This window comes from Symphalangus syndactylus, chromosome 8 (genome assembly GCF_028878055.3).
Source record: "Symphalangus syndactylus isolate Jambi chromosome 8, NHGRI_mSymSyn1-v2.1_pri, whole genome shotgun sequence".
NCBI lineage: Eukaryota > Metazoa > Chordata > Mammalia > Primates > Hylobatidae > Symphalangus > Symphalangus syndactylus.
Window position 1 is genome coordinate 53225494 of NC_072430.2, and position 13258 is coordinate 53238751.

The 13258-nt window shown below is 39.1% G+C and overlaps 1 protein-coding gene across 4 annotated transcripts in view; it reads right to left on the minus strand.

The window, feature by feature from the left end:
- SYNE2 (spectrin repeat containing nuclear envelope protein 2) overlaps positions 1-13258 on the minus strand; it is a 379741-nt gene that overhangs the window by 270859 nt on the left and 95624 nt on the right. For all 4 annotated transcript variants that reach the window (XM_055289134.2, XM_055289133.2, XM_055289132.2 and 1 more), the window contains exons 7-8: positions 8781-8962; positions 3913-4109 (exon numbers count right to left, since the gene is read on the minus strand). In XM_055289134.2, the coding sequence (XP_055145109.1) occupies positions 3913-4109; positions 8781-8962 (379 nt within the window). The remainder of the gene's footprint in view (positions 1-3912; positions 4110-8780; positions 8963-13258) is intronic.

A 13258-nucleotide genomic window follows, 5' to 3' on the forward strand; every position in this document is an offset into this window, starting at 1 on the left:
AATAAGCCCATACTGATATAAATAAACGACTGAATAAATAAGTAAATGGGGGAGAATAGACAAATCTCTGTGCAGAAGAACTTCAAATACTTTACATAGACAATCTGCCATCAAGGAGAGTGAGCGTTAACTCTCCCAAGTGTGGGCTATGCAGTGATCTCCCTCCAAAGAGCACAGTATGGAAAGAAGCGGGAGGAAAGAGTAACTTCACCATGAGAACCCTGTTCAGCACTAGCGCAGCCAGGTGATCAAGGTAAGCACTGACAGTAATAAATCATGTTGACAGTGTATACTCTTGAAAGGATGTGATGAGAATGACATTCTACTGCTGAGTTCTTCCTCGCAAGAACACAAAAACCCAGTATAATCATGAGAAAAAATCATAAGGCAAATTCCAATAAAGGGGCATCCTACAAAATACCTAATGAGTAATCTCCAAAACTGTCAAGGTCATTTATTTAAAAGTCTGGGAAACTGTCACAGTCAAGAGGAGTCACAAGAGATATGACAGCTAAATGTAATGTGGTATCCTGGCTGGGATCTTGAAAGAGAAAAAAGTCATTAGGTAAACACTAAGAAAATATGAATAAAGTATGGCCTTAATTTAAAATAACATATCCATATTGGTTCATTAATTATAACAAATGTACTATACTAATGTAAGACGTTAATGGGGAAACTGGGTGCAGGGTTTATGGGAATTTACTGTACTATCTTCTCAATTTTTCCATAAATCTAAAATTGTTCTAAAACTGAAAGGTTTTTTTTGTTTTTTTCTTTTTTTCAAGATGGAGTCTGGCTCTGTCGCCCAGGCTACAGTGCAGTGGCACGATCTCAGCTCACTGCAACCTCCGCCTCCCAGGTTCAAGCGATTCTTCCTCAGCCTGTGCAGAACTTCAAATACTTTACACAGATAATCTGCCATCAAGGAGAGTAAGCATAACTCTCCCAAGTGTGAGCTAGGCAGTGATCTCCCTCCAAAGAGCACAGTATGGAAAGAAGGGGGAAAAAAGTAACTTCACCATGAGAACCTTGATCAGCACTAGCTTGGCTGGGTGAGGCAGTAACTGGGATTACAGACATGCACCACCATGCCCGGCTAATTTTGTATTTTTAGTAGAGACGGGGTTTCACCATGTTGGCCAGGCTAGGTCTTGAACTCCTTACCTCGTCATCCGCCCACCTGGGACTCCCAAAGTGCTAGGATAACAGGCATGAGCTACAGTGCCCCGCTGAAGTTTATTTAAAAATACAAAAAGGGGCCAGGAGTTGTGGCTCACGTCTGTAATCCCAGCACTTTGGGAGGCTGAGGTGGGCCAACGCTTGAGGCCAGGAGTTCAAGACCAGCCTGGACAACATAGTGAAACCCCATCTCTACTAAAAATACAAAAATTAGCCAGGCACAGTGGCACACACCAGTAGACCCAGCTACTCAGAAGGCTGAGGCAGGAGAATCACTTGAACCAAGGAGATGGAGGCTGCAGTGAGCCAAGATCACGCCACTGCACTCCAGCTTGGGAGACTGAGCGAGACCCTGCCTCAAAAAAAATACAAAAAAAAATTAGCCGGGCATGGTGGCGGAAACCTGTAGTCCCAGCTACTCGGGATGCTGAGGCACAAGAATCACTTTAACCCAGGAGGCAGAGGTTGCAGTGAGCCAAGATTGCTGGGCAACAGAGCGAGACTCTGACTCCAAAAAAAAAAAGGAATGAAGTATTGATACATGCCACAACGTGGATGACCTTGCAGACATTTTGCTAAGTTAAAGAAGCCAGTCACAAAGACCATATATTGTATAATTCCATTTATGTGAAATGTAATTAGAAATGTAATTAGAAAGTACTCGGGCATGGGGGGGTTAGGGGCAAATGGAGAGTAACTGCTAATGGTCACAGGAGTTCCTTTGCAGATGACAAAAATGTTCTAAAATGAACTGTGGTGATGACTGAACAATATTGTGAATACAGTTCTCCTTGGTATCCATGCGAATTGGTTCCAGGACTCATCTTGAGATTGCTTTTAATATCCAATACAATGTAAATGCTATGTAAATAGTTGTTATACAATTGCGTACGTGTATTGTTTAGGGAATAATGACAAGAAAAAAGTCTGTACATGCTCAGGACAAATGCTTTTTTTGTTCCAAATATTTTCAATCCAATGTTGGCTGATTCCATGGATATGGAACCCACAGACAAGAAGGGCAGGCTGTATACTAGAAACCACTAATTTGTATACTTAAATGATACATTATATGATATGTGAATTATCTCTTAATAAAGCTGCTTAAAACCAAAAAGATTAAGTGACAAATCCACAGTCACCTGGTCAGTGAGTGTGCTGGAACTAGCTGACTCACATCGGCTTAAAAGAATTAACTGCTAAATGTTCTTTTGTAAGCTGGTTGTGAAAAAATCATCAATAAAAATCAAATCATATAAATGCACAAATTATATTAAGAGCATAGCTAATAAATACTCAAAACTTATCACTTCCCAATTATTGTATTACATTTTACTATTAACTACATACTCCTGAGGCTGTCTATTGTATCCGTATGATGGAAACAACATATAATGGTGTGGGTACTGCACATCTTTTTCTAACTCTGTGTTCAGTGACTGCACACTGGTAACTTGAAATCAGTCATTGCAGTAGCATTTATCACACAGAAGTCTGCAAATGAGGGCTTGACTGTTGTTCTGTTAACTGCTAAAAACGAGATGAAGAAATTGTTAATAATGCAGGTAAATCTTAAAAAAATGTTCTGTCTAAAGCTGTTAGTTGCATTGCGAATAGCATAAAAAGTCGAGAAAATATTCCTCTAGTATTCAGTTCAGCAAAGAAGTCATTCATGTCATTGAAGAACAAATGAAGTGTTCTCATATACCTCTTATTCCACTTACTTATTAACATAAAGGAAATTCTAAACTAACATTCATGTCAGAACTATACTTCTTCAGCAAATACAACCCTAAGTTAGTTACAGATGGATATAGAGTTCGGCAAAAATGAACAGAAGCATTTTGGAGCTATATGAAATCTATAAGAAAGCATATCATAAACGTTATAATTATTTATAAAATAATACATATTCCTTAATATCAGTAAAACCTATAATAGTGTAAATGTGTGTACATTTCCCATTGTTTGGGAGAGCCAGTCACTAAACATTTGTATACACACCCTAGTAATAGAGCTGAGACTAGAATTCATACGTGCTTGACCTATTCATTCATCATAATTTTCACTAATCCTATATACCTCTATTATGACCTTAATGTTTTTTAATAGTTTGGTTACATTATGAAACATTACAATTCAAAGTAAAGTGCTTTTGAGAAAGAAGTAAAATTTTTAAATCTTAATTTTATAAAGTTAAATTATAATTTGATGATGATCTCTAAAACTAACCAGTACTTAGGATGTTGTTGTTAACAATCCAATACGACTGAGCAGAATCAATGACCAACCATATAGGGACAGACAGGAAGGCAGCAGTTTCTATTCTCACAGAGGTTCAGCTTTAACTCAGAGGGAGGGAGGGAAGAGAGACATATAGACAACTTTAATTGAAGACTCAGAGAAACATCTTACAAAAGAGATTTAGAATAGAATAATAGAATCAAGAAGAAAAAAACACAGAACATAATGGAAGAAAATCAAGACAGAGGCTCAAATTATTCCCAATAACAGCATTGTTTGCTTTCAGCTGTGGCTTCCCCTATAATTACTGAAGTTAACAAATTGGTAGGAATTGTTTGACTGCATCAAATTCGATAAAGAGTTTAAGTTAAACCCTCCAGGACTAAAATAGAATGCCATTATGTTTATTCATGTATAGATACTATTTTGAAATCAACTTCATGCTAAGCCTTAAAGATTGTTTTAAAAACAAAGAAACTTCTTTACCTTCTGGTTCCAGCAATCTGGGGATTTTTAATTCTCGTTCTGCAATTCTGAAGGCCTCTCTCAGATTGTCTTTGTTGGATCTATGCTTCACACTCTTCATGTCAATTAAGTCTGGTCGCAAGGCATGAATGATGGCCAAAAAAGCCATCCCATTTCTCCAACTTGACTTAAAATCTGTCACATTGACAGAGTCATAGCTATCATAAAAGGACAAAAACATGATAAATACCATTAAAAAGAATGTAACACACCCTTCCACTATATTCAATAGTAATTAAAATTTGGTAAATCAAGTAAATTAGATTCATCATGCTAGATAAAATTTTTAATCTTGTGACCAAGTTAAAGGAAAATGCCAAGTTTGATGAAACTCAAAATACCACAGAACACTGATTCTCAAAATTTGGTTCCTGAGCCAGCAGCATCAGTATCACATGGGGTGCAGGTGTCAGAAATGCAAATTCTCAGGCCGAATCCCATACCTACTGAATCAAACTCTGGAGGTGGGCCTGAAATCTGTGCCTTTAAAAGCCCTCCAGGAGATAATGATATTCTCTCAAGATTGATGCCCTTCATTACCAAATCTGTTGGCTTAAGCCTGCCTTTAAACTTCTACATACAGGGAAGGTCCCTAACTAGAGGAAATCATTTTCTTTTTCAGTGGGACAAATTAAATGATACATTGTGTGCAATTAATGGCCAGTAGCTCACTAGATAGATAGACCTTGTCACTCCTCTGCTTAAAACCCATCATGACAGATGGATGGATAAACAAAATGTGGTATACACATACAATGAATATTATTCATCCTTAAAAAGAAGGGAAAATCTGGCTGGGGACGTTGGCTCATGCCTGCAATCCCAGCACTTTGGGAGGCTGAAGTGGGAGGATCACTTGACACTGGGATATTGAAGGTGCAGTGAGCTACAATCACACCACTGCACTCCAGCCTGGGTGACAGAATGAGACTGTCTCAAAAAAAAAAAGGAGGGAAATTCTGACACATGCTGCAACATGAAGGGACCTTAAAAACCATGCTAAGTGAAATAAGCCAGTCACAAAAGGACGAATACCATATGATTCCACTCATACGAGGTATGTAGAGTAGTCAAATTCATAGAGAAGTAGAATGGTAGTTGCCAGAGGCCAGGGACGATGGGGAGTTCTAGTTTAACAGGTACAGTTCCACAAAAGGAAAAAAGTTCTGGTGACAGAGAGTGGTGATGGTTAGACAACAATATGAATGCAGTTAGTGCCACTGAACCGTACACTTAAAAATGGTCAAACTGGCGGATTTTAGGTTATGTATATTTTGTCACGATAAAATCAATCAATCAATCAATCTATCTATCAATCAATCAACATCATTAGCTAGCCATTGTATTTAGAATAACATCTCTCACCCTGGTCCACCCTCTCACCAGGGTCCACAGACCCTGCCTGCTTCTCTCATCTTTGTATCTCCCCTCACTTACAGAGTTGCAGTCACACTAGCCTTGTTCCTGTTTCTCAAAGCCACCCTCCTAGTCACTGTCCTTGGATGCTCCTTCTCATAGATCTTCATAGAGCCTCCCACTTGAGTCAGCTCAAAGTCTCTCCGCAGCAAAGCCCTGCCTTACCACCTGCACTAAAGGAGACACTCTCCCTGCCCTCAACCTTCTTGACCATATCAAAAGTCCTTCCTAATCTGCTTGCCAACTGTAATTATCATATTTCTTCATGATAATTCCTGCTTCCCCTATCAGGATGCAAGCCTTTGAGAGCAAGGGCTTTGCCTTTCTTGTTCACCACTGTAAACTCATTCCCCACACAATGCCTGGCATATAATCAGGGCTTAAGACACATATTTTTTAAAAAATCACTCCATCACTATTCCATGCTTCATAAGGGATCAGTGAAAGTCTTGCAAAAGGGTATAGTTGCGTGCAACATTTGGGATATATTCTAGAACAATTATAGTGTCCTTTCATATCCCATAAAAAGCATGAAGAAATTCAATAGACTATTTTAAGGTCTGAATCAAATGATAAAAGCTACTCAGGAAATAGTCTGCTCCAGATGACCTGGGTTTTCCTGTTTACTTAGGGGAAAAAAGCCTAAAACTATGATTGTAATAAACTACATAGCAGTCAGTGATTTTTGTGTTGTCTAACAAATAGGTTTGTGGTATCTACTTCATCCAGAAACTGTTCTAAATGCTTTTAAAAAATTAACTCTTATGCATATAACAACCTATGACATATTACTGTCGTTCACATTTTATGATTGAAGAAACTGGAACACAAAGAGATTAGGTGTTCAAAGTCACCAGTTAGAAAGTACAGGGCACCAGCACTTCAAATCCAGGTACTCTGACTTTAGAGTGTGCAAGACTAGCTAAGTATTAGGTGGGTGCAAAAGTAATTGTGGTTTTTACCATTAAAAGTAATGGCAAATTGTAATGCAATGGCAAAAGTAATGTAATTACTTTTAAGTAATTAAAAGTAATGGCAAAAACCGCAATCACTTTTGCACCAACCTAGTGATAACTAAAGGATGGCGGCTACAGCTGAGGGCAGGGCCAGACCTCAGCACCTTGAGTGTTGAACCAGCACTGCACTGACTGGCTGGCACTGTACTCAATACTGTGGTCAGCTCTGCACTGATGAGCCAAAGCCAATATCACAAAGACGCTGCTGCCAGATGTTAGAGAGGGTGGAATTAGGCTCCTGGTTGGCAGAACCTATACTCATTTAGATGTGGAGAATGGGGCCTGATGATACAACATATTACTTACAAAACAGTCTTATTGAAATAAAATACAAATATTGAAATAATAAAACACAGGATATTGAAGTAAAATTTATCTAATAATACCACCAATGATAGCCAAAACTAGGATAAACCCATGATGAATTACTTAAGAAGAGGTGCTACATTTTAATAAGCTTAGCATAAGCTCTATAGTTGAAAACTAAGAAAGATGGGGAGACGTGAAGAACAGATAAACTGTGGTAAAATATATGGGGCTTTGAAAGGACTTTAAGGTTATTGATGCATAAATGAAATAAATCTGAGTATGACACAATAATGCTTTTCACAAATACTGTTTGGAATTTTTAAAATTTAGAAAACTGGAGTGCAATTATCTCTAGGAGATTCAAGAAACAGTTCATTTAATGTACTTTAAACCTCTATATAAGGTTATGTATGTTTATGGCTCTCATAAAATATAAAGAATGAATGACAACTAAAGAAAAGCAAGGCTGGGCCGGGAGCAGTGGCTCACCCCTGTAATCACAGCACTTTGGAAGGCCGAGGTGGGCAGATCACCTGAGGTCAGGAGTTTGAGACCAGCCTGGGCCAACCTGATGAAATCTCGTCTCCACTAAAAATACAAATTAGCTGGGCATGGTGGTGCACACCTATAATGCCAGCTATATGGGAGGCTGAGGCAGGAGAATTGCTTGAATCCAGGAGGTAGAGGTTGCAGTGAGCTGAGATCGTGCCACTGCACTCCAGCCTGGGCGACAAGAGCGAAACTCCCTCTCAAAAAAAAAAAAAAAAGAAAAGTAAGGCTGAAGGCAGAAATTCAGCTCTATCTTGGCCTTTCAGCAGGAAGGACTTACTCTGAAGTCCTGCATTTGAAAGGGCTTAGCAACATATTTATGACCCTATTTACCTAACAATGCTATGATGTGACAAGAAATGCCTTTTGAACTCTACAGCTCTTCTAGTAGAGAGATCTCCTGAATCTACAGTCCTTATTTTTCCTAAGCTCCATCTCAGAAATTGGTTAAAATGGAAAAGTGAATTGTCTCCCAAGAGCAGAAAACATTTTTCTTTGTTTAAAAAAAAAAAAGATATGAGCGCTAACTTTCCTTCATTATCCCCAATTTTTAGAAATGCATACTCCATCTTGGTGTGGTAGCTCACACCTGTAATCACAGCACTTTCGGAGACAGAGGCAGGTGAATTGCTTGAGCTCAGGAGCTTGAGACCAGCCTGGGCAACATGGCAAAACCCCATCTTTACAAAAAATACAAAAATTAGCCAGACATGGTGGTGTGTACCTGTAGTCCCTGCTACTCAGGAGGCTAAGGTGGAAGGATCAATTGAGCCTGGGAGGTCAAGGCTGTAGTGAGCCATAATCGCAGCACTGCATTCCAGCCTGGGTGACAAAATGAGACCCTGTCTCAAAATGCATACTGTCTGGTCTCTGTGCTTCCTAATGGAGCTGTTTCTAAACTCTGAGGTCTCTTAATATACTCATATACATCTTCAAGAGATAAGTTTTGGGGTGTGTGTGTGTGTGTGTGTGTGTGTTTGTGTGTGTGTGTGACAGAGTTTCGCTCTTGTTGCCCAGGCCGGAGTGAAATGGCATGATCTCGGCTCACCGCAACCTCCGCCTCCCAGGTTCAAGCGATTCTCCTGCCTCAGCCTCCCAAGGAGCTGGGATTACAGGCATGTGCCACCACACCAGGCTAATTTTTTGTATTTTTCGTAGAGACGGGGTTTCACCATGTTAGCCAGGCTGGTCTCGAACTCCTGACCTCAACTGATCTGCCCGCCTCAGCCTCCCAAAGTGCTGGGATTACAGGGGTGAGCCATCGTGCCTGGCATTTAAATACCACTTTATTTCCATGTAATAATATGCCACCTAAACACAGCAGGTGGGGATGAGTTAGTTTACCCAGGTGATACCACCTTCCAGCCTTTGAAACCAAATGTGGCTGAGCTCTCAGGCTTCCACGTGTGGAAGAAGCACTGAGAGGAAGGGGGATAGCGAGAATTTTCATTTTAAGTGAGGGAGGTGTTTGGGTGGTGAGGTGGTGTTGGTTGATACAGCTGCCCTGTGTGTCTCTTAGGGTCACAGCAAACTACTTACGTGGCGCATTGTTCCTGAGCCCACAAAAGAAGGGCCTTTTTTGCAGACATCTGCCATCTTGCTTGCACTTTAGAGCATTTCTTAGCTGGAGGACTTGAGGCAGGAGATGAATCAACCACACTCACATCATCCAGGGAAGGCTGATTGTAATTGCAAGAAAGAGTCTGGGCAAGCTTCTCAATCTAAGGAAGGCAAAATAGAATTAATGTTTATAAAAGCCTAAGTTACCAGCACTGGGCTGAAATTTCCAGTCAAAATAAGACCTAAAAAGCATCCTATGACAGTCACAGTTTACTCCTGGTGAAATGAATACTGGGCAAATCCTTGAGTAACAGCATCTGCCATGGGGGCCGCACTTTTGCTTCCTAAGGAATGACGTGGGTCATTCCTTACCCTCACCCAGGCATGCTGTCCCACATTGAGGGATGTCCCTCATCAATTCATCCACCTGAAGTGCTTATGGAGCACTTCACTGTAGTTTAACCCCTGTCAAACGAATCAAACTGAACCAAACTGAGCTCCTAGTCTAGAGTATCTTTATAGAGACTGGATCAAGTGAAATGCATCCATTAAGAACAAATGTACACATAGAAAAAAAGATAGTCAAACACATAGATAGACAAGTCCAGAGGAAACAAATAAAATTGCCATTAAATCTATGAAAAACAATTGTATTAATAATTTTTTTTTCTTTTTTTATTATACTTTAGGTTTTAGGGTACATGTGCACAATGTGCAGGTTTGTTACATATGTATCCATGTGCCATGTTGATTTCCTGCACCCATTAACTCGTCATTTAGCATTAGGTAAATGTATACGGCAAAAGGATAGCTTTTACTATATTATACAGGCAGAGTAAATGTAAAGGCAATATCCAGTGAAGGTGAAAGTATGAGAAACTAGATATTCTTATATTGCTAGTAAATGTAAAAATTGGCTCAATTTTTTTGGAGGGCGATATGGTATCTACCCAAAACTTTAAAAGATAAATCCAAAAACATAAAAGTATTTAATACATTTCTGTCAACAAATGACAGACTAATCAGACAATCAATAATAACAGATGTCAACAATACAATTAACAAACTTGATCTGATTAGCACTGATCTGGTAAGTACGACCAACATTCCTTTCACGAGCGTACAGAACATTTACTGACATTGACCATGCTGCACCATAAATCAAGCTGCAGCGATTGTGAAAGACTGAAATCATTCAGAGTATGCTCTCTGACCACACTGAAATTCTAGTCAGCAGCAAAGATATAACAGACAAAATCTCCAAATATTCGGAAATTAAGCTACATATATATATATATATATATATAAAATTTCTTTTTTTTGAGGTGGAGTCTCGCTCTGTCACCCAGGCTGGAGGGCAGTGGCGCAATCCCGGCTCACTGCAACCTCCACCTCCCGGTTCAAGTGATTCTCCTGCCTCAGCCTCCTTGAGTAGCTCGGATTACAGGTGTCTGCCACCACGCCCGGCTAATTTTTGTATTTTTAGTAGAGACAGGGTTTCACCATGTCGGTCAGGTTGGTCTCAAACTCCTCACCTTGTGATCTGCCTGCCTCAGCCTCCCAAAATGTTGGGATTACTGGCGTGAGCCACTGCGCCCGGCCTAAGCAATATATTCTTATATGGCCCATGGGTCAAATGAGAAATAGTAATAAAAATTAGAAAATATTTTGAACAGAATAATTAAAATGTTATACTCATAGATTGAAAGATGCAATATTTTTTAAATGTCAATTTTTTTCTAAAATGTTTCATATATGCCATGTAATCCTAGTAAAAATTCCAGCAGGAGTGTGTGTGTGTGTGTGTGTGCGTGTGTGTGTGTGTGCATGTGTGTGTGTGTGCGCACGCACACGTGTGAAAACTGACAAGTTATTCATAAAATTTATATAAAAATGGAAAAGGCAAAGAATAATGAAGACTGTCTTAAAGAACAAGTTGGACAACTTACACTATCGGATATCAAGACTTACTATATAGTTACCAAAATTACAAAGTATAGTACTGGTGCAAAGAGAAGTGATGAAACAAAATAGGTCATTTGAAAATGGAGCTTCACATATAGGGCGACTTCATGTTGACTTCACGTGTGAAGGTGACACTACAGCACAGTAGGAACATCGTGAGCTTTTTTTTTTTTTTTTTTTTAGACAGAGTTTCACTCTTGTTGCCCAGGCTGGAGTGCAATGGCATGATCTCGGCTCACCGCAGCCTCCTGGGTTCAAACGATTCTCCTGCCTCAGCCTCCCGAGTAGCTGGAATTACAGGCATGCACCACCATGCCTGGCTAATTTTTTGTATTTTTAGTGGAGACAGGTTTTCTCCATGTTGGTCAGGCTGGTCTCGAACTCCCAATCTCAGGTGGTCCACCTGCCTCGGCCTCCCAAAGTGCTGGGATTACAGCAGGCATGAGCCACTGCGCTGGGCCATGGTGAGCTTTTCAATATACTATTGGGTCAACTGGATAGCCATATGAAAAAAGTAAATTTCGATTGCTTCAACATAACATACAAAATCAATTCATTCTTGAAAGATTGTAAATCTAAATATAAAATTTAAAACAACTACATTTTCAGAACTGGACTGTCCAGTATGACAGCCACTAGGCACATGTGAGATTTAAATTCAAATTAATTGAATAATTTATTTCCTCTGCCATACTAGCCACATCTCAAGTGTTCAATAGTCACAAGCAGCTAGTGGTCACTGTTTTGTACAATGTAGCTATGGAACAGTTCCATCACTGCAGAAAATCCTATTGGACAAAATTGTTCTAGAAAATAGTGTAAGAGAATACCTTCATAGTAAAAAGAGGTCTTTAAAGAATATAACAGGCCAGGCATGGTGGCTCACACCTGCAATCCCAGCACTTTGGGAGGCCTAGGCAGGTGAATCACCTGAGGTCAGGAGTTCAAGACCAGCCTGACCAACATGGCGAAACCCCATCTCTACTAAAAATACAAAAATTAGCTAGACATGGTGTTGTACACCTGTAGTCCCAGATACTCAGGAGGCTGAGGCAGGAGAATCACTTGAACCCAGGAGGCAGACATTGCAGTGAGTCACGATTGTGCCACTGCACTCCAGCCTGGGCAACAGAGCAGGATTCTGTCTCAAAAAAAAAAAAAAAAAAAAAAGGAATATAAAAGTATAAGCCACAAAAGAAGCTGATAAATTCAAACTATATTAAAATTATGAATGCTTCTTCATTAAAAGATTGAAAAAGCAAGCCACAGAGTCAGAATTATTTGCAATTTATATATATATTCTACAAAGGACTTTTGTCCAGTATATGTTATACTGTAATATGTTATAGTATATATAATACACTACATATTATAATATATATGTATTATATATATTATATATAGTATATAATATATTATAATTTATATATTATATATTATAATATATTATATATAGTACATATATTATATATTATAACATATACTATATGTATTATATATTATAATATATATTACAGTATATAATATATACTGGACAAAAGTTATATATTACAGTATATATATAATATATATACTGGACAAAAGTTCTTTGTAGTATATAAATATATATAATGTATATACTGGAGAACATATATACATATATAATATGTATATATATGATCTCCATATTTATATATGATCTCCAGTATATATGTCTGTTTATCTGTATCTGTATCTCCAGTATATATATGCATGTGTATGTTTTTTGGAGACAGGGTCTTGCTCTGTTGCCCAGGCGAGAGTGCAGTAGCACAATCATGGCTCACTGCAGTCTCAACCTCCCAGACTCAAGTGCTTCTCCCACCTCAGTCTCCACAGAAGCTGGGACCACAGGCAGGTACCACCATTCCCAGCTAATTATTTTTATTTTTATTTTTGTAGAGATGGGGTCTCCTTATGCTGCCCAGGCTGGTATTATATTACTGGGCTCAAGCAATCCTCTTGCCTCAGCCTATCAAAGTGCTGGGATTATAGCCATGAGCCACTGCACCCAGTCTAGAATATATTTTAAAACATCTATAAATCATTACACATAACATCAAGGCTTAAATAATAAATTTTAAATGCCAAGTGTTAGCAACAGGGATTGAAGCAAGAAACTCTGGTAAGTATAAATTGGAACAACCACTTTGATTAACTGTTTGGCAGTATATACTAAAACTAAAGATCATATGTTCTGACACCATCAGTTCCATTCCTAGGTACATGCAGGATGGAAATGAGGATTTACACAAGGTATATACAAGAACGTTCTGAGCAGCTTTATTCATAGTAGCTAAAAATTGGCAACAGATTGACCAGCCTGGCCAACACTGTGAAACCCCATCTCTAGTAAAAATACAGAATTAGCTGGGCGTAGTGACACATACCTGTAATTCCACCTACTTAGGAGGCTGAGGTCAGAGAATCACTTGAACCCAGGAGGCAGAGGTTGCAGTGAGCCAAGATCGTGC